The 26667-nt window shown below is 61.7% G+C and overlaps 2 protein-coding genes across 2 annotated transcripts; one reads left to right on the top strand and one right to left on the bottom strand.

Moving 5' to 3' along the window:
• Positions 1 to 1156: 1156 nt before the first annotated feature.
• INSL5 (insulin like 5) lies at positions 1157 to 2506 on the top strand. Its single transcript, XM_010225536.2, has 2 exons — positions 1157 to 1334; positions 2328 to 2506. The coding sequence occupies exons 1-2, from the start codon at positions 1157 to 1159 to the stop codon at positions 2504 to 2506; spliced, it is 357 nt and encodes a 118-aa protein (XP_010223838.2).
• A 2336-nt stretch (positions 2507 to 4842) lies between these two features.
• SGIP1 (SH3GL interacting endocytic adaptor 1) lies at positions 4843 to 24888 on the bottom strand. The gene is made up of 25 exons (XM_088531963.1): positions 24718 to 24888; positions 24428 to 24472; positions 18123 to 18186; positions 17751 to 17775; positions 16489 to 16545; positions 16352 to 16406; positions 15964 to 16139; positions 15839 to 15850; positions 15434 to 15445; positions 15278 to 15302; positions 14881 to 14953; positions 13925 to 14010; positions 13145 to 13237; positions 12651 to 12725; positions 11411 to 11761; positions 9686 to 9804; positions 9372 to 9498; positions 7925 to 7984; positions 6570 to 6681; positions 6261 to 6416; positions 6054 to 6186; positions 5756 to 5958; positions 5210 to 5274; positions 4969 to 5133; positions 4843 to 4892 (listed from the first exon to the last, which is right to left on the bottom strand). The coding sequence occupies exons 2-25, from the start codon at positions 24435 to 24437 to the stop codon at positions 4870 to 4872; spliced, it is 2277 nt and encodes a 758-aa protein (XP_088388089.1). The 5' UTR covers positions 24438 to 24472; positions 24718 to 24888; the 3' UTR covers positions 4843 to 4869.
• Positions 24889 to 26667: the final 1779 nt, after the last annotated feature.

Consider the following 26667-nt stretch of genomic DNA (forward strand, 5'->3'; position numbering starts at 1 on the left):
TAGGGAAAGAGTGAAGGAATCAGAAGCAGCCAGTGGGCCCCTAGCCAGACCACGATGTCGAGGTCTGGCTCGAGGATTTTCAGAGATCGAGGATTTTCAAAGACCAGCTGCTCACTGAGAATATGGAACATCTCCACGGGTGACTTAAGTAATAACCCCATCTCAGTTTTAGCCTAATCTGACCACACAGAGGTCACCAAAGTGACACAAAAGCCTGGCAGGGAAATGCTCTGCCCGCCAACTAACTGATGAGCACAGTAGCTGTGTGCCCTGGGGAGCATTAGGCAGCTTTAGCATAGGGACATCTATTTTACAGGTGCAGAACTCCCTCATTAGCCTAACAATAAATGTCCGGCATTTAAACCCATCACCAAAGTTAAAGCTCACCTGGCAATGCATTAACACCCACGGCCTGCTGCATTCTGCACCCTTTACGATGAAAACACAAGTCTGCCCTGGGCATAAAACGCATCCAATCCTGGTGCATTTCAGGAAAAACGATATCCATTAAGGTGAATCATGTGTTAATCATTATTACAAATTGGGACAGAATACACCATGTGTTTTTCATCAGTGGCCATGACGATTTACCTACAGGTGCCACTGGTGAAGAAAACGAGCTGAGGTGAGGGCTGTAAGCCGTAACGTGGGCGCTCGCTTGCCTGCGTGCAGTGTAAACTAGGCTGAACGGTGTTGCGGTGCTGGCGGGTGCCACGCTCCTCACCGCTGCGTCCTGCGGCGGGGAATTCCTCACCTAGCATTGCCCGGGTCTCCCGTTAGGGCATTTTATTGCCTTTTTGTTTTTTTTTTCACCCATAACCTGCTGTACACGTAATAACCGCCCGCGCCCTCCTGCCGAGCAGACACATTAGTGCCGTAAAGGCGCTCTGCCACTCTACGCCTCCTCGCTGTAAAGCAGTTATAGGGTCTTAAGGCATCTTTAATAACCCACCCAAACCCCCGACTCATGTCCCGGAGCACTTAGGGCAAATAATCATCTGATTTTAGGCAAACATTAAGTCACCGCTGCAGCGGGGCGTGAGGCAGCGGAGCACGCGGACCTTCCCTATAAAGGCGAGGGCTCCGGCGTCCTCCTGGCACCGTCCTCCTCCTCCTCCTCCTCCTCGGCAGCCGCTCGCAGCATCGCACAGTCACCATGAAGCCCGGGGTGCTGGCACTGGCTCTTCTCGCCTTGCTGCTGGCCGTGACGGACCAGGCCAGTGGTGAAGGGGCACCCGTGAAGCTCTGTGGCCGGGACTTTGTCCGCGCCATTGTCTTCACGTGCGGAGGCTCCCGGTGGAGGCGGAACATCGACGACTATGTCTATGCGCTGGGTGAGTGGATGCCTGAATGGCGCAAATCCTGGGACAACGTGGGTTTTACAGAGGGATCTGGACAGGCTGGACCGCTGGGCTGAGGTCAGTTGTATGAGGTTCAACAAGGTGAGGTGACAGGTCCTGCGCTTGGGTTACCACCACCCCATGCAGCACTACAGGCTTGGGGCAGAGCGGCTGGAGAGCTGTGTGGCAGAAAAGGACCTGCAGGGTGTTGGTTGACAGGTGGCTGAGCAGGAGCCAGCAGTGCGCCCAGGTGGCCAAGGAGCCAGTGGCATCCTGGCTGGTATCAAGAACCGTGTGGAACAGCAGGACCAGGGAAGTGATCATTTGCACTCGAATACCATGTTCAGTTTTGGGCCCCTCACTACAAGAAGGACATGGAGGTGCTGCAGCATATCCAAAGGAGGGCAGCGAAGCTGGGGAAGGGACTGGAGCACAGACCTTACGAGGAGAGGCTGAGGGAGCTGAGTTATTTAGTGTGGAGAGGGGAAGGCTCGAGGAGACCTTATGGCTCTCTACAACTACCAGGAAGGAGGTTGTAGTGAGGCAGGGGTCGGCCTCTTCTCTTGAATAACTACTGATAGGACAAGAGGAAATGGCCTCAAGTTGCCACTTGAGACAGGGGAGCAGCCCCTGCCCGGCAGGGCAACCAGGGGAGGTTCAGGTTAGACATTAGGAAAAATTTCTTCACGGAAAGAGTGGTGAAGCACTGGACCAGGCTGCCCAGGGAAGTGGCGGAGTTACTGTCCTTGGCAGTGTTCAAGAAGTGTGTAGATGAGGTGCTTAGGCACCCATGGTTTAACAGGCACGATAGGGACGGGGTTACACTTGGACTCGGTGATCTTGAAAGTCTTTTCCAACTATAATGATTTTATGATTCTAAAGGTGTCGGGAGCGGAGGGTCTCGCTGAGCAGGGCCGCACAGGGCACTAAGCCCCTCATGCGGACGCGACAGTCTCTAACCGGCCTCTCCCTCCTCTTCTTGAGCAGCAGAGAGCAACGAGGCGTCGCCGTTCGGCCACGAGAGCAACGGCTTCGGCGCCGAGGGCCCCGAGCAGGCCGGCGCGGGCAGAGCGGCGGCGCTGGAGCGCCGCGAGGCCGCCAAGCTGCTCACCACGGCCTGCTGCAGCGTGGGCTGCAGCGAGAAGGACATCAGCGCCCTGTGCTGAGGCGGCGCCGCCCTCGCCGCGGGGCCGCGAGCCGCGCGCTCGCTGCGGCCTCGCGGACCAGCATTAATAAAACAGGCAATTCACTGCACTGGTGCCTGCTGGCTTGTGGAAATATAGGGGTGTGTTTGGGGCTCTCTGTGGTGTCCCTATAAAAGCAGCGCTGGGGGACTGTGTCTGCATGCCAGCCCCATGTCCTCCCGAAGGGAAAGCACCTGTAGGAGAAGTGCCCCAAACCTGCAAGCTCCGTGGGTCCCCGCCATCCCTGTGGGTCCCCCTCAAACCCCATAGATCCCCCCCATTCCCATAGATCGCCCCATGAATGCTCCCCAATCCCCATGTGTCCCCTCAATCCCCACGTGTCCCCTCAGTCCCCATGTGTCCCCCCAATCCCCATTGGTCCCTCCGGCACAGCACCTGCCATCCAGGGAAGAGAGATGGACGCAAAGGGAATGGTATTTTCAGGTTTTTGTTTAATTTCAAGGAGAGAGAGAAAAAAAAAACACATTTAAATTACAACGTAGGCGGGTATCGAGTGTGGTTCTTACGGAGGGGCTCCATGAACCCTGCTGGAAGGGGGCTCCTCCGGTGCCGTGTTCAGTAATTGCATATTCCAGATTTGGTGGACAGGGCGGGGGGAGAATGGCGGCGAGACATTTATAAAAAACATTATTTACAAAAAAAATGATATCCACAGATCCGTCTCCTATTCTATAAGGCAAGTTAACATTGAAAATATGTTGTTTCATGATTATCTTCAAGGAGCCAATACAACACACTCAGGGGACCGGGGACAAGCTCTGCTGCGCGCGCCCAGGCGCGGGGCCGCCGGCTCCTCTCCGGGGAGGGACGGACGGACGGGATGGGGAGCAGCAAAGGGGCCCCCAGGGCGAAGCACGACCTGGGCCATCGGAGACTAACGGGTAATACACTTCATTGCACGTTGAGGCAGAAAAGGCCAGCCATTAACTTACCCAACTTAAATCTTAAAAATAGACTTGTGTATCTTCATCCACAAATATTTATAAACATTTTATACATGGGGATGGGGGCGTGGGGAAGAGGATATAGCTTATCTAGAGCGATAGCCTGGGAGAGCCGGCTGGCCGGAGGGTGAGGGGGGGAAATAAATAAAAAATAAAATAAAAAATCTGGCAATGAGATGCACTTTTTCAAGAGCGCGGTTTGCTGTCAGGGGAGCACGTCGGGAGGCCACTGCCTGCAGAGTGAGTGCCGCAGGGTCCCCTCTCCATGCACGCATCTCCACATGTGTGCTCAACCTGCCGATTAGCCACAACGTTCCTTTTTCCCCCTCAAACACGAGCCCTGGCATAAGCTATCCGCGTTCCGGTAGTTATTTACACTATAAAAATGGGGCTGGCAGGGCTGGGATGGCGGGAGCGGGGCTCGGCGCGCGGGCATGGGGCCAGCAAGGCACCGTCTGCCTGGGGACCTTGCCAGGACTGCAAGCGAGGGGACCCAGTTTATAGCGTGAGGAAACCTGAGCAAAGCCCCGCGGCCGCTGCGTGCGCCGCGCCAGCCCCGTGTCCGTGCGCGCGCCCTGTGCATCGCGCGCTGCTGCCTCCCCGAAACCCAGGATGGGTGCCGGGCGCTACGCTGAGCCTCCCCGCGCCAGAAACCACTGCATTCAGCTCGGGAGAGCCAGCGTTTGCTTCCCAAATCCTTGCATGGAGCGGTGCCGGGGCACCGGGCCGCTGGGCTCCTGGTGCCAGCGCCACGTGGCTGGTGCGCCCTGAGGTTAATCAGAACTGGGACTGGGCCAGGCAGAGTGGGTCGCGGTGGGACACCCTTCCCGGCCACATCCCGGTGCAGCGTGAGCCCCGCGAGGAGGATGGGGCCTAGCATGGCTTGCCAAGCAGCAGGGAGAAGAAAAGAAAGAAAAAAATGGAAAAAGGCAGAAAAAGCAAAGCCAAGGAACCTCGAAACGGGGCCGAAAACCTGAAAACCTGGCGCCTGCTGCGGCGAGGCGCCGCGGGGCGGAGAGCGAGAGACCAAGCGCGTGTAGCTCTGCAAGCGGGTGCCGTCGCACGGGACTACGATGGGGTGTGGGTACCACAGCGGGAGTCACAGCCACGGCATGAACGGGGGGGACGCTACGACTCGAGTGCCTAACTGCCGCGATACAGCCGTACCGGGAGGAGAACCGCTTACAAATACGATAATTACAGGTTAAAACCATTAACAATGTTACACCTAGAAGTAAATACTGCGGGGCGGGTCAAGACGGTGGTTGCTTTTCCCGATGGGGGGAGAGAGAGAGAGAGAGCGAGAGAGAGACGCTGCGAGAGGCCGGCGCTCCCCGGGGCCGGATAAACTCGGTGGTGCCGCCGTGCCGCGTCGCGTCGTTAGTTATCCGCCAGGTATTTCCCTAGGGCAGAACACCGGCGCCATCAGCCCCATGAGCCGCGCGCCGGGCGCGCGTAGGGCTGCGCGTGAGCACTCACCCGCTGCGAACCTCTTCTTGACGAGGGAGAAGCGGTAGCCGGGGCCCAGGAGCTCGATGTCGCAGCCCGACAGCGTGCTGCCCTCGCTGGTGAACTGCAGCGCCAGCGCGGCCGGCGAGCTGGGGCCCTGCGCCAGCTGGAAGCGCGCCAGCAGCGAGCCCACGCCTGCGCGGGGACACAGCGCCCGCCTCAGCGCCTGCACCCCGCGCGCACGCGCGCCCGCACGCGCGCTCGCCCTTACCGCCGTTCTCCGACTTCTGGGAGATGTCGGGGATCTTCCAGAGGATCCGCTGCTGCTCGGCGTTCCTGCAAACGCACCAAGAGCGCTGGGGGGGACCGGCCTCGCGCCCGAGCGGGCCGCGGCAGCGCGTGCCATGGTAAGGCCCTCCCCACTGCATACTAGAGCCGAGGCTGGAAGCCCCACGTGCGCCTGTGCGTGGATTCGGCGCCCACAGCTCCCTTGCACAGGTGAGCTGGTGTTGCAGCAGCACCAGAGCACTGCGTGAACAAGGCATTGCAGCAATGCATCGCTTGCACGAGCAGGCCAGCTGCTCACTTGCATGAGCAAGAGGGCATTGCAACACAAGCAGCCACTCGCTTGCACAAGCGAGGCAGCACGGCAGCACTGGCACCAGCTAGCTGGTGCGAGCAAGCTGGCATTGAAGCACCAACTCAGTCGCATGAGCAGGGCAGCATCGCAGCACTAGCAGCAGCTTGCTCGCGCGAGCGAGCTGGCGTCGCAGCGGGAGCGAGCGGCGGGCCCCAACGGCGGGTTCGCGCTTCATACCAAACAGCGGGCGGGAGCACAGCTTGGAGCTTGGTGACCCCTCCGTCCACGGGCACGAGGAACTGCACGTTGTTGAGAGCTACGGGCGTAGTCATTGCCTCTGTATTGTATTTGTAGTCAATGCGGAGGTCGGTGCTTGCGGGGTCACAGCGCCAGCTCACTGCAAGGTTTAATGGAGTAGACTGAATACCCTGGGCAGACACCTTCCAAAACGACAGAGAAGACACTCAGTTTCCGCCGGGCCGAAGGGAGAGCGCGCGCGGGGCCCGGACCCTCCGCCAGCGCCCACGGTGCCTACCTGGTACTTGAGCATGTCCACGTTGTAGTAGGTGGCCTGGGGCTTCTGCTCCGATACCTTCTTGAGGTGGGCCATGAGGTTGGGCATGTTCACCCAGAACTCCTTGGTGCCGGCGGCGGCCGGCGCGGCGTCGCTGCGCGGGAGAAGAGCGCTGAGCGCGCGGCGAGCGCGTCGCGCCCGCGCTGCCGGCCCCGCGGGGGCACTCACCAGCACAGGAGCTGCGGGTTGGGCAGCACGTGCTCCAGCCGGTCGTAGTTGAGCACGCGGAAGGTGAGCACGGCGGGCGCCGGGTTGGTGGCAAAGTGCCGGGTGATGCCCGCCGGGAAGGACAGCACCATCTCACCCGTGATCTTCACGATGCACCTGCGGCGACGGGCAGCTGCTGCTCAGGGTGACCCCGGCACCCCAAACGCCCCCAAACACCCCAGAGCGTGGCTGCGGGGCGCCGCGCCGCCCAGCACGCATTGGCACGCTCCGCGGCGGAGGGCAGGAGGAGGCGCCCCCGGCAGCACCTACTTGCTGGGGTCGGCTCCCTTGAAGTAGGCGTTGACGGTCTCGGTGAAGGCGGCAGCGACGGGCAGCGTGTCCTGCGCGCCCATGGTGAGCGGGCTGGGGCCGCGCGACGAGCCTGCGGCGGGGAGCGGCGTCACGGCCCGGCGCGCGGGCAGCCCCGCGGCCGCGCCGGCCTGCGTGCCCCGCGCTCGCCTCCGTGCATTCTGCACGGGCTCCTGCTTTGCAGCATGAAACGAGGCTCTGGCTGACGGCGGCGGCTTCTTGGCATTGCAAAGCGCACGCGGAGGAGTAACAGGGCCGGGCAACGGGCAGGGGTGGAAGCGCTCGGCACTCCCGTAGCCCGGCAGCGCGTGCGGGGCGCTCCCGCGTCCTGGCACTGCCTCCCAGCGCCAGCACCTGCGGGAACGCAGCACTCCCGCGGCCTGGCACTGCATCCTGGGCACCCGCAGGAGCCCAGGGCTCCTGCACCCTGGCACCGCATCCGGGCGTCAGCACCCATGGGACCCCAGCGCTCCTGCACCACGTCGGCGTCCCCCGCGGCGGTGACCTAACACGAGCAGCCCTTGCCTCCGCCTGCTGCATCCCTGCACGCTCCGGCCCCGCGGAAACACGGGGGAAATCCCACGCGACCTTGCTCCCTGGCACCGGGGCTGCAGAACAGCAGCGCGTGCCCGACCGCGCAGCTCGGTGCCGCTGCGAGACGCAGGCTGCGGCGAGCACGTGGCCCTGCCGCGCGCGGAGGAGGAACGCCAAAACCCGCTCGCGAGCAAACGTTCGGCTTTCAAGCAAACTGCTTGGCTGGGGATGGCGCGTCTTGCCTTTGGAGTGATTTTTTTGCGGGGATTTGCTGGGGGAAACTCTCAGGCCAGCACGAAATACCCCGAGCGGCGCCAAGAGCCAGGGAAGGAGCAAGCGACCCAGCGTGGGAGCTGCCGCGCGCCCAGGCTGCTCGGGCAAGCGGCAAGCGCCAAAAGCCCTGCAAGGGCAAGGCTGGTTTCCCTTTTTAACTCGTTTTTGGCCTGCTGTTGAGCCCACCAAGTCCTGGATCACAGGTGCGCAGGCCCGTTCCCCTCCGGGCTCTGCTACCGGGTGCTGCCTCCAGGCACCTGCAAACGCAGAGGGGGCTGAAACACCCTGCTGCAAAGGCCAGGGCTCCCGCGGCAGCGCACGGATGCTCCCGCGCCTCCGTAGGGCACAGCTTTTGGTGCCAGAAGCTGCTCTTTTGGTCTTTCTTTCTTTTTCTGGTTTATGAAATGCAAGCGAAGAGGTGGTGCCGAGGAAGCCCGGGGCGCGACGGCGTCCAAGCAGCCGCGGCGCGGGGCCGGGGCACGGCGCTAGCCGCCGGGCGCGCTACTTACCTTCGAAAGTCAAATAAAACTTTCCTCTGTCAAACCAAACGAGGGAGGGCTGCTCATTCTCTGCGGGGCCGGGAGGTGAAGCGGGACGGGGGCGGATCAGGAGCGGGAGAGAGAAGGACACAGAGTGAGTCACGGAGCAGGGCACCCACCTCGCGAGCGGGGAGGCGGCGGGCGCCGAAGCGAGCGGGATGCGGAGCCGCGTGAGCCGGCGCGGGGGGAAGAGCGCTTTGGCCCGCCTGCGAAATGCTTTGCTTTGCTTTGGTGCCGTTTGGGGCCACGCAGCGCGCGGGTTGGCAGGATCCACCCGGGCTAAAGCGCCTTCTCCGCGGCGGGAGCAGCGGCCCGGGCCGGCGCTGCGGCGCGGGGCATGCGGGAGCAGAGAAGCAGCAGCCAAGCGGCGGGGCGGGCAGGGGCTGCGTGTTAGGGCAGGGGGTGCAGGGGGATGCGCCGCTGCGGGGGACGCCCCTAGCCGAGACCTGTCGCTCCCTGGCAGCGCCCGGAGTGCGCCATGGATGGCCCGCGCAGCCCCCGGGCTGCAGCACGTCCCAACGCGGAGCGCGCGCGGCCCCGAGCCCACGGAGCGCCGCTCCGAGCACCATGTAGAGCGAAAAGAGAGGGGAAAGGGAGCCCCGGCTGCCGAATGAGATGGAGCGGGCGCTGTGCCCGTGGGGGAAGATGGACGTGCGCGGGGAGGGTTCGATGAGACCCCCGCGGGGGCTGGCGGGAGCGCAGCCCCGGCCCTCTCGCCGCCGCAGCGCGGCCGTGCATGCAACAGGCACTGAAGCACACCAGCACTGAGCCCCGCACGCTAAAAAGTTTTCAAACGTCTACGTTTTTGAACCAGAAGGTATTTTCCTTTTACAAAAAAAGGCAGACTTTAAGGAAAAGCTTCAGAAGAGACAGGCAGGCACCTCGGGAGCCTGCAGCTGGGTCCCACGCTCCGACCGCGCTTCCCGTCGAGGCTGGCACCGCTCCGGCCGCCTCTATGCGCACGCGCGCAGGGCCGCGAGCCAGCCTGGCTTCGCAGGCACCGCGGGCACTGCCCCCAGCACAAGGGCACCAGCTTCAGCCACGCGCTGCTCCGAGCGGTGCCGGAGCAGCGTTCCGAGGTGCAGCACAAACCCCAGCAAACCAGGTGGAATTAACCTGCCAACCCTCCCCATTCCTTCCCTGCGCAGGACGGGGAGCGCGAGGCGAGGAGACGCGCTATTGCTGTCCGGACAGCACCAGCTCACGCTGGGTGCGAGCAGCCCCGGCCCCGAGCGCGCTCGCGCACCAGCAGCGCCTGCCGCGCTGCGCCCTGGCCCTCGCCAGCTGCTTGCGAGGGGCCGCCGCGCCGCCCCGGCGCCACGGAGGGACCCCGGGAACCCCTGGCAAACCAGAACCGCTTCTACGGCCGCTCGGGTCGGCGAAGAGCAAGGAGCAGCGGCGCCGGGGTCTCTTTTACCAACGGTGGGAGTGGTGGCTGCGCTCAGGGAGTTGGTGGAGGAGATGGACGAGGTGCTCTCGGCCCGGGCGAGCGGCGCGATTGGCGGCGGGCTGGAGGAGTGCATGGGGGGGCTGAACGGCCTCGACTGCGGAGAGACACGGGACAGCAGCGGGTTAAGCGAGATGGGCGCGAGCGGCACCCGTGGCTCGAGGCCACAGCCCCACTGCAGCTCCGCGAGCCAGCAGCACGGCGGAGCACGGAGCATCTCCATACAGCTCCTTTCCTCAGTGACCTCCCCAGCTCCCTCCCGCTGTCCCCGGCGGGGCACCTACCACGTCGGTGACGGCGGGCTTGCCGGGCGGCAGCTTGGGCCGCGACGGGGGCCGTGGCGGCGGCGGTGGCGGGGTCCCGCAGGCCAGCGGCGTGGCGGGGCGCGCGGGCGACGAGGCACCTGCAAGGAGGAGAGGCGAGAGTGAGCCCCAGCGCGGCACTTCCCGGCACAGAGGCTCCCGGCGCGGGCGCAAGCGAGTCCCGGGCCCTCGAAGCCCCCAGTGAGCACTGCGCGGGGTGAGCTTGCACGGGTGGCGCAAGGACGGCCCTTAGCCAGGCTCCCAGGGCCTTCGAAAGGCTTCCTTGCCCTGCCAGAGAGCAAAGGGTCGTGGTGGCCTGCAGGGCTGCTGGAGGCCGCGGCTCTGCAGAGGGGCCGCGCGCAGCCATGGTGCGGACGGGGCCTTGGCGGATGCCCCGGTGAGTGCAGGCAGCACACGGGCTTGCTGCAGGAGAGCGGCGCTCGGCCAGCCCCAGGCACCGCTGGAAGCAGGGCCAGAAACAGCCAAGGCCTGGCCCGGGATTTGAGCACTCTCCTTCCGTGTGCCCTGAAGAGCCCTTGGTTTCCCGGACATGCTTGCGCTGCACCCAGGCTCCACATGGGCCTGTGCAGCACTGGGTGTTTCTCTGTTGCGTGGGAGGCGGCAGCATTGGCCAAGCTCTTGGAAAAGGCGTCTTGGCCCAGCCCGTTGGGAGCGAGGCTGTGGGGAGGAGATGAGGATCTTCGGATGCTGCCGAGGACCTGGCCAAGGGCCCAGCATCATCCTGGCTGCTTCCCTCAGGGCATCCCAGCGCGTGGGGCTCATCCCAGGACATGGTGCTCATCCGGGTGCTGCTGATCGTGGCCCTTGCGATCCAGCCTCCCAGCAGACGCGATACCGGGAAGCGACTTCATCATAGGGGTGTCCCTGGGCCAAGGAGGCCAGCGGTGCCTTGTGCACGGCAGGTGCCACCTCCGTCCTCGCTCGTGCTGGGCACCAGGTGGATGCTGCCCACCCCACAAAGAACTTCTCACCCGGAGGAACCAGCGCAAGGGAGGAGCGGGGACCCGCAGGGACCTCCAGCCCTGCGCGGGCCTCGCTAGACACGTCACGACACAGACAAGGAGGAGCCATCGCAGCCACCACCACGACACGGCACAGCCACAGCAGAAGCAGAGCGCGGGCGAGCGCCGTCACGGAGGCAGCGCGGGCACCGCGGGGGAAAAGGGCTTGGCACCCACACACACACACAGCACCACTGCAGGCAGGAACAGCACGGAGGGAAGGGGCAGGACCTTCCACACGGCGTCCTCCGGAAGGACAGGGGTGGCCGCTCTTGGACACAGCCCCAGCTCTCCATGCCGTCAGTCACAGGGTTGGGTGTGCAGGATCCTGCCAGCCCCGCGTGGTCCAGCCCCAGCAGGGACCTCGCACCGGCTCCTCCATCCTAACAGCCGTGCAGGGACGAGGATGCCCCAGGGGCCACCAAGGCCGACGTAGAGCCACCCTGTTTCCCTCACTGGCAGCATCTACGCTGGGAACATCCATCCCGGGAGAGAGAGCTGGGCTGTCTCTGTGCCAAGGGCAGCCACCGGCCACCCTGAGCAGGGTGGCACCAGCGGGAGAGCTGCCAGGACCAACACGGCCAGAGCCACGACGAGGACAAGGACGAGGCGGGAAAGGGGGTTTTCCAGGAGCATCGGTGGGGACAAGCAGGAGCGGCGGCAGGGCAAGGCGGCGGGGACGTACCGCTGGGGCTGCCCGCGCCGCTGCTGGCGCCGGGGCCCGGCGAGGACACCACGGCGCGGTAGGTGGGCGGCGGGGGCGGCGGCGGCGTCGCCCTGGGCCCCGCGTCCTTGGGGGAGGCAGCGGGGGGCTCGGCGGGCGCCTTGCCGGGTTGCTCCTCCAGGCGCAGCGGGGACGGCGGCTCCCGCGCGGGCGGCGCGGCGCTTTCCGGGGACTGATCCGAAAAATGGACCCACTTGTCTTCGGTGTCCACGGCCGCGGCCTTGGGCGACAGCACGGGGCCGAAAATGCGGTCCAGGTCATTGATGGAGGGCGCCTGCTCGGCGGGCCCTTCGGCGGCCCCCGCGTCGCTGCCTGCGGTCAAAGCGGGTTAGTTTCAGCTTAGGCCGAGGCTGCCCCGGCACCCACGCTGGCACGAGGCCCTAACACAGTGCCCACAGGAGCGGGCACCTTCCAGCGCGGTTCTCCCACGTGCTGCCGCTGTGATTCACGTGCAAGGCAGGACACGGTGCCTCGCGCGCCAGCACGGCGCCAGCCCGGGAAGCGGCTGCTCACATGCCCAACTCTGCAGGGCAGCAGCTAAAGAACACGACACCTGCATTGCCGGTCCCGCAAGCGCGCAGCGCATGCGTACCGTAGCGTGAATCGCGGGAGCGAGGGGCACGCACGGCGCGCTCGCTGCACCGCCGTGCCATGCTGCGTGGGGAACTGCACAGCACCCGTATTTGCTCGCAACCCGCTGCGGCGATCCAAGCGCCCCGCGGCACCGACGACGCTTGGCTCAGGAGCGGCCAAGGGAGCAGGAACCGGAGCAGCCCTGCAAAGCTGCAGGGACCGAGCTCACTTTGCTGCTCGCTCCTGGGGCCTTTTCCACGCAACGGCAGCCCAGGGCATCACTCATGGCACACGAAGCAGGGGCTATGGTGACCCAAGCTTGCTGGGACGAGCAGGGCCAGGGGGACACCCTGTGCAAGCAATGCGCCTTCACCTATCGCACAGAGCAGCACCATGGATTGTACGCGTGCGTGCACTTTATTCTCTCTCACTGTGTCTGGCAGCATCCCGCCGCCTTGGTGCCGGGGGTTTAAACGCAGGTCGGGGCGGTGCAGGGCTTTTGCAAGTCTGAGAGCAAGAGCTGCTGCAGCATCGCCCCCCCGCGCGGCACCCACGCGGCTGCAGCCTTCACGGGCGAGCAAGGAGGCCGCGCGCTCCCCGCGCGCCGCCGCCGGCCCCACGCCGTTACCTATGGCCACCGGCACAGGGGAGCCCGTCCGCGGCGGCGTCGCCGGCACGTTCTTCGGCGGGAGCGGCGGCGGCGCTGCAAGACACGCGGAGCGGGAGCGCGTGAGCCCCGCGCCGGAGCGCGCCGTGGCCCCGCGCGCTCGGCCCTCGCCTCCATCCCCTTGCTCTGCACTGCAGAGCGAGCGGCCACCCAGCCGCATCCCCAGCACCAGCGCCTTTAAGGGCTGCTTTAGCACAGCTAGTGCTAAACTGGGTTAGCGCACAACTAGTGAGCATGACGCGGGCAAGGAATGGGGGCACTTCACCATGTGCCAACCTGCTGCCTTTAAGGTTAAAGTATATTCTTCTTTTTTAAAAAGGGAATTTGCATATTAATTAAAACCCATAGCCTCTGAGGCACCTCTCCACCCCCAAACCCAAGGCCTCAGGGACGCGCGGCCAGGACGTGCCAGGAACGGTGCTCGCTTGGGGCGGGCAGCCGGCGCCGCCACTTACTTCCAGTAGGGAACGGTCGTGGCAGCTTGGGCGACTCGGTGCCGGAGCTCCCAGGCGGCGCCGAGCCCCAGATCTCGGGCTGATCCAGCGGAGCTGCAAAGAGAAGAGAAGTGAAGGCGCCTTCTAACGAGAGGAGAGCAGCATTTGCAGAAAACACGTGTTCATTAAGTGCAGCGTCCCCTGTAAGGGTGGTGATTACAAGCTCGCCTCGTGTGCAGCAGGACACACCGTTAGTTTAACGCTCCTGGTGCTTGACAAACAAAACAGCATGACTGCGTGGTCAGGGAAAGCAGGTATCAAAGGAAGAGCAGGGCAGATTTTACAGGCAGAGCGCAGGGAGGCCTGGCATCCTTCGTGCTCTGCTTCAGCTTCCCCCTTCCCTTGGGAAAAGTTAGGAGCATTGGGTCAAACACATGGACCGATGGGCAGGATGATGATGAGGCTGCCGGCAGCGGAGAAGAGCCGCGTGTGCCTTACCACAGCCAGCAGCTCTCCTTGCAGCCCGGCCACTGCCCCTTGATTTAATTAATAATAATATTTAATAATAATAATATATATAATTATTATATAATTATTATATATAAACAATAATTATTATTATTGTTGAAATAATAATTAATTATTGTGCTGTTATTCCTCCCTATTTCATGTGCTGGCAGAGCCATTGCAGACGTAGGATCACTGCCTTTGGAGAGGATGAAAGAGCCTGGATTCCCGGGATGGCGCCTGAGGCAGGTATTAAGAGGCACAAGCAAATCCCGAGCCCGCGCTGGGCCCTACCTTCCAGCTTCTGCTCCTCAAAGGCCGACTCCAGCGGGGGCCCGAAGAGCGGCGCGAGGGCGGCCGGGTCCTCCGCGAGCTTCCTGCTGCGGGTGACAGCGAGCGCCCGTTCGCACCCCGGCTCCTCGCGGGCACGAAGCACGGAGGGGCCGAGGCCAGGGAGCCCCCGCACCTCCCACCCGCCTCAGCACCTCCGCCCGTTACTAAAACAATAAGTGACACTGTCAAGTCCCAAAAGTTCTATGCCCGGTGCTCCTGCTGCTCGCTGCCCCACGAGCGCCGTGTGGGCAGTGGCACCTAGAGCTTGGGGAAATATTTGGCACATTTACTGCTTTATTCGGGCACACACAAGAAAAGGGCCAAAATTCAGCCTGGAGAAGAGAAGGCTGAGAGGGGATCTAATCAGTGTCTAGAAGTACCTCAAGGGAGGCAGTGAGGAGGATGGTGCTGGCCTCTCTTCAGTGGTGGCCACTGACAGAACTAGAGGAAGTGGCCACAAACTGAAGCACCAAAAGTTCCACAGGAACTTAAGGAAAATTTTTTTAACGGTGAGGGTGCCAGAGCCCTGGAACAGGCTGCCCAGAGAGGTTGTGGAGTCTCCTTCTCTGGGGATCTTCAAACCCACTTGGACGCAGTCCTGTGCCACGTGCTCCAGGTGACCCTGCGTGTGCAGGGGGTTGGACTAGATGACCTCGAGAGGTCCCTTCCAACCTTAAGCATTCTGTGATTCTATTCTAAAATGTGGAGATGTTGATACTCTGTGCAGTGGTACCAGTGTGCCCCGCCAACTTAAACATTTAAAAGCCGCACGTGGCGCTTGTACCTGTTCATAACATAAAGACCATACTGGGGAAAAGGTGCAGGAAATGCACTGGTACGCCAGAAACTGCCTTAATTATTTAGTGATAAGTAAAAGTGCTACAAATCCGCGCGGCCGCGTTGGCAAGGGGACTCACGCGGCGAGGTCGGGCGCTGCCGGCGGCGGCGTGGGCGTCGGGGTGGCGCGCCGGGGCCGCGCGATCTCCTCGCCTGCGGGACACGAGCGCCGTGAGCGGCAGCCCCGGCGCCTCTCAGCACGTCCCCCCCGCCATACCCCAACGTATACACATATGCACACACATATATGTATTTAGGCTATGTATAAAATGCATATACAAACAATGCATAGGTGCAATATATAAAAATATCATATATGATATATATACTAAAAATATCATATAATGTTATTTATAACTGTATTAATAAACATAGCATTACAGCTTGTAACGCAGAGCCCGTTTCCCTCCCCACATGCTCGCTAGGGAACCCCACCGCCCTCGCGCAGGCCGCGGGTGCCGGGTGCGCTGCACTTACTGGAGAGGTTCCTTTTGATGGTGCCCTGCAAGGGAAGACGGGGGGTGAGCGGAGGCAGCGTTCCCCGCAAGGGGAGCAGTGGGGCCACTGGCACCGCCGAACCCAGCTCGGCCCCGCTGCACCGGATTCACAAAACCACGAGGAAAAGGGTCTTACCGGGCTGCGCCGCTGCGGCCGGGAGAGGGGAGAGAGCGGAGACGGCGGGTTAGAGCGCGCGGCAGCCCCGGTGCAGCCCGCGCCGCCGCTCCACGCATCCGCACGCGCTCCCTGCCGAGGAGCATCCTCCAACCCCCGTCCCCACCCCGACTAGGGCTCCATCACCAAGTGCCCTCCATCTCCCCTGTGCAAAACTTGACACTGGGAGAACGCGGCTCGTGCCAGGCTGCCGTGAGCTCGAGGCGGGAGCGCGCGGTGCGCGTTGTGCCGTGCACGGCGGGGCCCGTCACTGCGATTGCCTTCCCCTTGCTGGGCACCGGCCAGCTGGGACCGCGCGGCTGCAGACGCGCAGGCGCTGGTAAATCTGTGCCTAACAACGGGACAGGAGAAAAACTGGTCTCTTACCGGGCTCTTCCTCTAGGAGGATGCAGAAAAAAGCGGAAAAAAAAGGCACAAAAATCAGTTCTTTTCTATAAGGGTAACACAGAAATAGGTTCGTTCCCCGGCGCGATGCCATCCCCGGCGCTCACCACGGGCGACGGCGAGAGCGCGATGTTGCCGATCGACGCCTTCAGCTCATCCACGGTGGCTGCGCTCTTGAGGACGTCCTTGGCCTGCAAGGGCTTGATCTTGATGTTGAACTTCTTGTGGGCCTCCTCCTCCTCCTCGGACTCGCTGGACGAGTAGAAGTGCTTTCCCTTGGTGGGTGGGCTGCCGTTAAAGAAGCTCTCGGAAGGGACGGGGACGCTAGCCCCTCACGTCCCCCGACCCGGGGCAGGGAGCCACCACTGCATCGCCTCTGGGAGCCCAGACACACAATAATGGCCCATGGCAAAGGAGAGGGGGGATAAGAATCATAACTAACATTATTGTTATTAAGAGACCTTGTTGTAAGCTTTGGCTTGCAGTAAAGGATATAGCCCGGTTCCTCCGGCCGGATGCTGTAGCCCTCCTCGTCCAGCTCGGGCGAGTTCTGCACGGCAGGGAAGGTGGGAATTAGGGATAACAATAATCAAGAGAGCGCTCGCTGCCCGCGCGAGCTCCCGTGCACTTACGTATCGGTCCCAGTCGATCTCGGCGTAGAAGCCGTTCGGGGCGCCGTTGCTTTTCTTCTGCGGCACACGGGAAGAGAAAACGTCCCGGGTCAAAGCCAGGGCCACAGGGGCAGCCGCTGTCCCCCCGCGCGCCTGGGGACGCACATCAGTCCAACCCAGGGAAGAGCCATCCCAGGAAGAGCACCGGGAAGAGCAATCTGATGATCCCACCGAGAAAGGATAACTTTAAATAAATAAATAAAATATCCATTTGGGCTACAGGGGACGCTGGTGCTGGTTGCAGCGGGGTCAACCAGCCCGCAGAGCTGGTGCACATCAGACTCTCTCGTGCGACATGCAACAGCTCACAGCTGTTTGGGGCATTTGGGGTGGGTTGGGGGCCTTTATGTCTGTTCCTTTTAAGCTCTGTTTGTACTAAACACACGGACCAGCGCCGGGCAGAACCTCACATTGGGCCTGACCCCCAGGGACTGCTCGCTATCTACCGCATGGCCCCGGGGAGGCGAGCGCGGCTCCTTACCCCGTCGCCTCCGGTGCCCTCCGGCTTGCTGGGGCCCGGACTGGGGCCGGGCTGCACAGAAACAGTGTTAAGGGGGGCCAAGGGGGCTAATTTAACTCAGCTAATTTCTACAGGGTTGGCAAGGGGGCTGCGCTTAGCGGCAGGACGGGGCCCTGGGTTCCATGTGCCAAAACATGGTCATTTTGCCTTTATTTCTCTCCTTGCCTGCTGAGCGGAGCCCTGGTTAGAGCAGAGCGGCCGCGGGAGACACGGTCCTGCTGCTACCGGTGAGCTTACACCAAAAGGCGTGAATAAAAGCAGCACAACTTCACAACACAGCTACCCCTATTTTCTTAATACAAGAAAATCAAAAGCCATATGGAAAGCACAGGGGCTATTCAGCTGTTTTGGGTTAAGCCCTTGCACAGAGGATCCAGTCCAGCTTGGGTATCGCAGGGGAAGACAAGGATGGGGGAGCAGCTACTTGAGCATCGCACCAGCCTGTGCTCACGCGGGGTTTGTTGAGTGGATACACGCACATTTAAATACATGTCTATAATTAAATATATACATAAAAACAGGTTTTCTGCATTGCCACTATTTTAGTTATGTTAATTTGGTAGAAAACCCTGAGTATGTCACTGATTTAAAAATAACTTCTTAGTAAAGTGGGATTTTAAAAGGCAAAAAAGATGATTTCTGATAGTGTGTGGCAGGACCAGCACGAGCGGAGCGGGTCGGGCAGAGCCCCCCCAGTACTTACGATTCCATCCCTGTCTGGCGACCCGCTGCAAAGGGCAGAAAATGGGAGCTGCGTTAGGTCCCAAACCCTCCCATGTCGGAATTTGCTCCTCTACCTTCTGGGTCCCAAGTGCCCACATGGGCTTTGCTCCTGCATCACCTTTCCCAGGTTTTCCAACAGCTCCCACCCTGCTTCCATGCCCCCGCTCCGTTCCCCTCCCACGGACCCTTTTTGCGGCCCCCAGGCCCACAAGGGGAGAGAGTTTGATGGCATTTATCACAGGACAACCCAGTGGGGGACAAGCGTCACGTCGCCACCAGCTTGGCAGTAGCATCTGCCCCCACGTCCCTCACACCACAATCCAGTGACACAATTCCCGGCGCAGGCGCTTACGTGGAGTCAGTGTCCTTCTCTTTCTTGCGTATGCCAAAGGCCTTCCGGGTGCGTTTTTTCAGTCCTGCGGGCACAAGGAGCGTTAGCAGCACCGCAGTGACGCGTGCCATGAGCAAGGCTGCTTGCTCCATTGCCTGCAAGCATTGCTTGCTTTCAGAGCGCACGGCTTGTGCGGTTAGCGTTTTTTCAAACCACAGTTCTGGTTCAGGGTATCAGGATGGATGGAAAGCACCCGAAACTGATGGAGTTTAAGGCCTGCTCAGTCACGTGTGGAGGAGCCGATGCTCCTCCTGGCCCTGTCGCGGCCGCGGCTCCAAGCGCCGTTCCTGACTTCCTCCAGCGCGAGCTCCTGCCAGCCGGCGCTTCTCCCCATCCCTCCCGTTGCCTCCCCAAACACCCAAACTCTTTGGCTTCCACTAAGGGCTCCTGCACGTTGAACGCGATGGATGCGCCTGCAAGCCAAGGCAGAGCCACAAGGTGCGAGAGCACAAGGAAGCGAGCAAGTGCACCCCGGCCCTGCTCACTGCGAGCTCCTCGTCCCGTCTCTCCCCAAGGGACGGATGGAGGAGCCGCTCTCCATGTGCCCTTGGAGCAGAGCATCTGCCCAACACCTCGCGGGAAACGTGACCCACAACACGGGCCGCCGCCAGCTCCGCTCTGCTCCCAAGGGCGAGCGCGGCCTCCGCGAGCAGAAGCCCTCTCGGATATCCAAAGCCTCAATAATTTATTTCCTCCTTTTGGAGGGAACTGCATTAGCCGGTGCCTTGGGAGCTCAGCGAGTCCTAATGGGCCTTCGCTACCAAGCTCACTCCGCTCTCCTGCCGCCTGGTCTGGCTCCTCGGCCACGCGGCTGAAGGGAAGGAGGTGGCTCGAGGCCCCCAGCGCCGCAGGGAACGCGTGGACACGGCCACGCTTCGCTCCATCTTGCCTTTCCACTTCCCTATAATTTAAGATCTGAGTTATTAATATCCAGATGAGATCTCCGTTGGCCTCAACCCCCAGGATAATTTTATCCTCCGAGCGCGAGCGAAGCGCCGCGCGGTCCTTGCTGACGAAGGCAGCGGCGCTGCAGCGGAGCCGCCTGCTCCTTACGCAACGGGCCCTCCATCTGCTCGAGGGACGCGGCCGCGGGCAGGAAGGCGTTTCAGAAAGGCAGAGCAGAAAATAAAAAGCAACACCAACAAAAGCAAATCACTGCCTTCGACTAGGCCCTGCTGCTAAAATGCCCTGCCCAGGCCGATAGCAGCATTCCTCAGCACCAGAAGTTCAGAAGCACTAATGCTATGCTAGCATGTAGCACACGTCTATAGTGCTTTTATTAGCGGTATGCAACTCCTTATTAATATCACACATAATTATGTGCAGGATTTGCAGCCTCTGGCTTCCAGCAGCCAGCCCCGTTCCCAGCAGCTGGATGCAGACGCTGCCTCCCTGTGCAGCCCCGCGCACGCTCCCGCTCCATTGCTTTCCTGCCACCATTCCCAAGCCAAAGCGGGCTCCATTCGCGCTGGCAAAGGATGCGCAATCGGCAAAGTGAAAGTAAAGGTGGCACGAAGTAACTGAGCTTCTCCGAGCCACATCCAGAGAGAAGAAAACCAGTCTCAAGTGTCAGAGCCAGCACGTAAGCCCAGCTGAGCCCGGCACAGTCGCTCCCGGGATCGGGAATGTTGGCTTCCAGCAGCGGAGGGGACCTCGGCCACTTGCCCAGTCCTAGTCGATGCCCAGCTTGGGGCTTGGAGCTGGAGGAAAGATGCCAAAGCCTCCAAAAACCAGATATCTGCCCCCAAAATCACCTCCGTGGGCTTCTAGGATGCAGGCAAAGAAATCCTGCAGGCGCATGTTGCAGAGTTTAAAGATAGATATATGCATGTGTGTGTGTTTATATATAGGTATGCATGTAGACATGAGTGGAAACACTCATGCAGATGCTGGAAGCTGTGAAGGGCCTCGGAATGACCAGAATAAATCACTTTTCCCCTCAAAACCAGAATTTGGGTGATCCTGGAGACTCGTGCCCGGGGGCTCTGTGCCAGCAGCTCCGACTTCCTGCTCCTCCTGGCTTCCCACCAGCCAAATGCCTCCGTTTAACACCGCGATTAACCACAGCGATGGTGGAACCGGGAGCTGACCCAAAGGAGAGGCTCCCGCCGAGCCGCTTCCGTGCATCCCTTCGGTGCCGGAGAACTGGCGGCAGCACCTGAAAGAGCTCCGGTCCCCAGGGAAAAGAAGCTACTCAGACATCAATATTAACAACCTGAGCATCAATAAATGATGCGGCTGCTCCTGTGTCTCCAGCAGAGAGCAGGTCCGACCCGGCTGCGTGCCGGTGAGCTGCCTTTATTAGGGCTCCTTCACTGACAGCAAAATACTTGGGCAAGGCGCTTAATTCACATTAAATGATCAAAAATTGCAAAGAGGGGAATAGAAGCCCGAAGGCTAGTTAAGTGATTTAAGGCCCACTGCCTGCTGGCACAGCTGCTGCCTCATTTCCCCATCATGCTTCTGTAGCTAGCCCGGCTCCTGCCCAAAACAACAGTAGGCTTCAGAGTGAACACCCCTGAGTGTGGCTGCTCTCGCTCCCTGGGACAGCCACATTCTGGCATTTAAAACAGCAAAGGGAAATGCAGATGTTCAGAGGTGCCCACACATCTGCTCATGGTAAGGGTGGGTTGGGCATTTTAGGAAGGTTTTGCTGGATTTCTTTTTGTATTTAACACCTTCTTTGTATCATCATGGGGGGACAACGGAGGACACTGCCAGGTACCCAAGAGCCCTGCATCGGGCAACATGGGTCCGAACACCCGATGCCATTTGTTATTAACCTAGCAGTGCCCATCCGTGAGGATTTCTTCCCCAGTTTCCACAGGTGGGACGTTACCCTGCAGTGCTGCACAGGGCACTATGGGCACCCGAGCGAGTGGCTGCCAAGGGCAGCAGAGCAGGGGCGGCTGCAGCCTCCCAGCTCCTCCATGACCTCCCATTCCTTCCCCAGCCCCGCGGGGCCTTCCTCAATTCGGCCTCTGCCCGAGCTCCCCGCAAGGCTGCCTGGGCACAGCCCATGCTCACTGGTGTTAATCTCAAGCCAATGTCTTAAACTCCCTGCAGCGCGGAGGTGAAGGATTTGGAGATTATTTTTCCCTCTGGAAAGAGGGGAAAGCCAGGATCAAAGCACATGGAGCACCGAGGCTCGGGAGCCCCCTGAGGCTGGCGATGGGCACGGAGCAGATCAGGGCTGCCAGGTGCGGAGCAGCGATCCTGGTGCTGCCACCGCTCCAGCTCCAGGAATGCGCTCATGTCATGGCATCCAAAGTGCCACCGGACACACGGCAGGGACGTGTCCTACATCCTGGAGGAGCTCAGGCCACAGGTTGCACTCACTGCCCGCTCCTGGACCAGCCAGGCCCAGTTATTAAGCCTGATTTTTAGCAGCCTCCCCTGCAAAGCTGCTATTTGCAGGATGCACGAGAACAAGAAGACGCAAAGACGCAGCAGCCGTGACCGTCCTGCAAGCTTTGGCTTCCCTGCCCAAGGAAGCGGAGGGGACAGCAAGCGCCAGCCCCTCGCCGCGCTCCAATTACTCACGAGCGAGGGGAGGAGGACAGAGAGCGCCTCTATTCAGCGGCCGGAGGCAAACGGGGTCGGGCCGTTTGCCACGGCCACGCGCACGGTGCATCCCACGCGGGAAGCCTCTTTCCGAGGGAAACTCGGCACTTCCCCAAGTAAAACCCAGCTCTGGGGCGAAAAATGGATATATTGGGCCAGTAGAGAGAAGGGGCAGCTCAGGGGCGCACTGCGAGCAGCCACAGCCCCTGCCGTGGGCACACAGCACAGACGTGCTTTAGAGACCCCCATCGCTCACCCTTGATGATTTTTCCATGTTTTCTCCCCTTCCTACCCCAAGATCTCCAGCCCTGGGCACCTGGCTCCTTCCCCCAGCTCCACTCCTGTGTCACGAAGCTGTCTGGGATTTGGATGGAAAGGAGGGACACTGGCTGTCCCTGCAGTTTCCCAGCACCAGCCCCAAGTGTTTCCAGGTTGGCGTTCCGAGTCACGGCTCACGGAGGAGCATGGATGGGGCCAATCCCGGGATGCCTCCGGAGGATCCCGCGTGCCCCCGGCTCCCCCAGCCCCTCGAGACAGAGAGCTCAGTCGGGACAGCCAACAAGCTGCCCTAGGGCCGGTTCTGTCACCGCCCCAGATGCTCCCCAGGCTGCCCATGTCTCAGCAGGGCCCTCGGGCTCGCACCAGAGCGGGACCAGGACACGTCTCCATAACGGCCACCCAGCGCCGCAGCAGCGCGGAGCGGCGTTCCCGACCCACGCGGCACCGCCGGGCAGGAGCTGGAGGCGCCACGAGCTCCACAGAGCCGTGCCCAGCTCCCCACACCTCCACGGCTGCAGTCTGCAGGTTCCTGGGATCAAACCCTGCTCTCCCCCGAGCGCGTTAGTGTTTGAAGGAGCCGTTTCCCCACTGGTATCCCAGGCTTGGCCAGACCCAGAGCGCTTCCGTGGGACCTTCTCCTCGCGGAGCCACATGGCAGCAGGAGCACACGGTGACGTTTCAGTGCTGCTCTTCCCGAGAGGAGACCCCCCTGGAGCACGAGGAACCCACAGGGCCTCAGCAAGGAGGGGATCTCCTCTTATCTCCGGTCCCAACATCAGCGCGCTACCACACTATGAGGCGGCGCAACAAGCTTGGAGCTGCACGTGATCCAACCATGGACTGTGGGCAGACCCCCAGGACCCTCCGGACCCCTCCATGCATGGGGAGGAGGCACAGGAGGGCAGCTGCCCGTGGAAGACGTCCCCAGGGCTGGCCCGGGGCTTGGGAATGTGTCCGGAGAGGCCACGCGGCCTCCTCCGCCGGAGCAGATGTTCCGGATGTTCCCAGGAGCCGCTCCGTGGCCTGGTCCTTCTGACCCCGCAGAGCTACCGATGTCCAATACAGCAGCAGCTTCGCGATTTAATCAAGCCCTACAAAATAGCTCCAGAACATGTGAAACAACTGATCTGATTAAAGGAGAGGAGATAAACAACCCTTGGCTGCAACGCCGGGGTGCTCAGCCCGGGACGCGGCCCCTCGCGGCGCCGAGTCCTGCTCCATCCTCGCTGTGCGCGGGCAGTTTCCACAGCCCTTCCCGGCTGAGCCCTCCTAAGCTGCTTTTTGGGGTATTTTCTGTGGTTTCTGTGACATTTTGTCACATCCTCCAGGAGTGGAAAGCACCAAAACATCGTGCCAAGCACCGCGGACCAAATCCGAGCTGAGAACATCACAGAACACCCATGTCACATATATTACATATATATATATATATATTTATGCCATATATATATATATATATATTTATGCAGACACATAACCGATCTGGGGGTGACAGGGCTCTCGGCCAGCTCCTGCCCAAGGCTCAACACCCCACAACCACCTTCCAGCCGCTAAAAATTAACCAGCCACATTAATTACTCCATGTCCCTCCATGTCCTCCCACCTCCACGCTTCCTCCCTGCCTTCCCATAAGCATCAACGCGACTGCGGAAAAACACACCAGGCAGCTCCAGGAGTCATTGGATAATGGCAAAAAAAAAAAAAAATCTCTTTTTTTCCCCCCCCCCTTTAAATAAAGGCAGGAAGGATGAACCCTGCCAGGTGGGAGCTGTGGGCCGCCGCGGTGCCGCACGTCGCGGTGGCAGCGAGGGACGGAGCGAGCGGCGCCGTCCTTGCGCAGCGCCGTCCTTGCAGCGCCCGCGCCCCCCCGGCCCAACGGAGCCCCCGGGCTCGGCCCACGCGTCCCTCCTCCTCCTCCTCCTCCTCCTCCTCCCCTCATCCCGCTCGGCCTCCCCCTGCCCAGGAGCGGGGCTGGAATCGCCCCCGGTTCAGACGCACCCGCTGCCCGTGATGGATGCGCAGCCAGAACGCGGCGCTTGAAAGAAAAATAAAATAAATCAAACCGAACCCCACCTGCAGCCCCGAGGCTGCAGCAGCCCCCGTGCGCTCCACTCGCCCCACGCGCAGGAGGCCGCGGGGAGGAGGCCCAGCCTGTGCGGATGCTCCCCGCGGCCCCTCGCCCTCCTCACTGCGCGCGGGGCCGCCGCAAAGCGCCCGATGGACGCGGCGATGCGGCCCCGATGCCACCTCCCGCGCCGGATCCGCGGTGGGGGGATGGCAGAGGGGCGTTCATCATTATTTTATATCTTTATATATACATATATATGTATTTTTTTTATTAAAGAGAAGCAAGGGATGCCCCTGAAGATGTCACGATCCGAGCCCCCCCCGACCCTGCCGGCCGCGCTCTCACATCCACCTACCTTCCATCATGGTGGCAGAATTGCATTCCTCACTTTCCACGGAGCCTGGGAAAAAAATAAAAAATAAAAATAATAAAAACGCCGGGCAACACAAATCCAGCTCCCGGGCCCTCAATGCAAGCCCGTGAAAATAATAATAATAATGATGATGATGATGCCGCTAATGAAGGCCGGGCGCGGAGGCCCCCCGGGCCGCGGCTGCGGATGCTGCGGGAGGCGGCCGCTCGTCACGCGCCGCAGCCCCCCGGGGACGCGGCCGCCCCCGGGCCCCGCCGAGCCCCTTCCCGCACCTGGTGACGCACTTCCCCCTCCTCATAATCCCATGGCAGCAGCTGGGCCGGCGAGATTAATTAGCGGCGCTGTCAGATTAGGGGAGCGCTCCGGCGGGAGATGCGCGAGGGAGGAGACGGGCGGGGAAAAGGGAAAGGGAAAAAAAAAAAAAGGCACAGCCGGAATAGCCGAGCGCGGCCGCCGCTGCCGCCGGAGCGCGCGGGCTGCCGGGGCCTGGCCCCGCATCCCACCCCCCGCATCCCACCCCCCGCATCCCACCCCCAGGTGCTCCTCCATCCCGCATCCCACCCCCAGCATCCTACCCCCGCACCCCACCCCTAGCATCCTACCCACTGCATCCTGCCTCCAGGTGCTCTGCATCCTGCATCCCACCCCCGCCATCCTGCCCCCAGCATCCTACCCCCTGCATCCTGTCCCTGGCATGCTGCCCCCTGCATCCTACCCCCAGGTGCTCCTGCATCCCACATCCCACCCCTGCCATCCTACCCACTGCATCCTGCCCTCAGGTGCTCTTGCATCCCACATCCTACCCCCAGCACCCTACCCATTGCATCCTGCCCCTAGGTGCTCCTGCATCCTGCATCCTGCCCCTAGGTGCTCCTGCATCCTGCATCCCATCCCCCACATCTGGCCCCCCCGTATCCTGCCCCCTGCATCCCACCCCAAGGTGCTCCTGCCTCCCATCCCCAGCACCCTTCCCCGCACATCCCACATTCTACCCGCTGCATCCCATCTCCCAGCCATCCATCCTGCCGCCCACCCCAGACCCCCACAGTCCCTCACCACATCCCAGAGCTGTGTCCCCACATCCTGCTGCATCCCAGCAGCCACCCCAGACCCCACATGTGCTGCCACATCCCACCCTTGCATCCTGCCCAAGGCTGCTGCATCCCCCCCTGCCCCACATCCCACCCACACCCTGCACCCCACATCCTGCACCCGCGTCCCTGCTCCCCTGGCTCCTGCACCCCACAGTACCCAGGCATCCCGCCTCCCACCTGGGCCCTGCTGCACCCGGGCCCCCCACTTGCAGCCAGGCACCTGCACCCCACAGTCCCCACACATTGCACTGGCCTCCAGGCTCCCTACAGCCCCCCAGCATCCCAGCATAGGGAGCCTGTGCGGCCGAGTTATCCCAGCGGATGAGGCAGGGAAAGGGGCTCTAGGCTGCCTCCTGCAGCAGCACTTGAATTCCAGGGCAGGGAATTGGCCTTGGGAAGGGAAAGAAGAGCAGCTGCTTCCCAGGAAGGCAGCAGGTCCCAGTGCAGCAGGTGGAGCAACGTCCCACCAAGGGCTCCACATGTCCCCTCTGGAGGCACCTCACCTGGAGGCTGGTCCACCTGCCCGGGGCATCGCCACCGAGGTGCCTCGGGCTAGGAGCAGCGTCCAGCAAATCTGAGCGCTGAAGCCAGATGCACCAGGCGTGATCCCACCCGGGGCATTTTGGGTGAGCGGCCCCCGCGGTGCCCTGGCCTCTCCCCTCCTGCTGCACCCACGAGCGGGGCAGTGAGGCCATGGCCAGAGCGTGCACGACACGCGCGGCCTCAGCAGAACCGGCACGGGGCGACCCACATCGCACAACGGGAAGGATCGGGAACGCAGCGGGACCAGGAGGGCACTGGGCTGCGCTCGTGGGAATGCAGCGCTGCAGTTCACACGCGCCCGAGCCGCTTCACACCTATTCCTGCACATTTCGCAGCAAGAAACACCCGTCTGCACATGCGGAGGGCAAGGGATGCACCAGATGCATGCAAACAGTGGCAGAGAGAGGCAACTGCCTGGAAAATAAATAAATTAAAGGAATGAGAGGGGAAAAAAAAAAAGAAGCAGCGAGAGGAAGGCGAGCAGTGAGTCAGAGTGCGCTGCTCGCGCGGAGCGTCATGCTCGCGGTACACGTGAGGCCGCGCGCCCGGCCGCACCGCCAAGGTGCCTCCCGCGGCGCCGCCACA

Source organism: Tinamus guttatus, unplaced genomic scaffold, assembly GCF_059628265.1.
Source record: "Tinamus guttatus ecotype Peru unplaced genomic scaffold, ASM5962826v1 Tinamus_guttatus_pri_ptg000441l, whole genome shotgun sequence".
Classification (NCBI taxonomy): domain Eukaryota; kingdom Metazoa; phylum Chordata; class Aves; order Tinamiformes; family Tinamidae; genus Tinamus; species Tinamus guttatus.

Coding starts and splice junctions, on each gene's coding strand:
- SGIP1 (XM_088531963.1), bottom strand. Junction 16,546..17,750: donor CGCCAGACAGGGATGGAATC/GTAAGTACTGGG, acceptor CGTGTGCCGCAG/AAGAAAAGCAACGGCGCCCC. Junction 12,726..13,144: donor ACGACCGTTCCCTACTGGAA/GTAAGTGGCGGC, acceptor CGTGTCTTGCAG/CGCCGCCGCCGCTCCCGCCG.
- INSL5 (XM_010225536.2), top strand. CDS start 1,157: ATGAAGCCCGGGGTGCTGGCACTGGCTCTTCTCGCCTTGCTGCTGGCC. Junction 1,335..2,327: donor CGACTATGTCTATGCGCTGG/GTGAGTGGATGC, acceptor CTTCTTGAGCAG/CAGAGAGCAACGAGGCGTCG.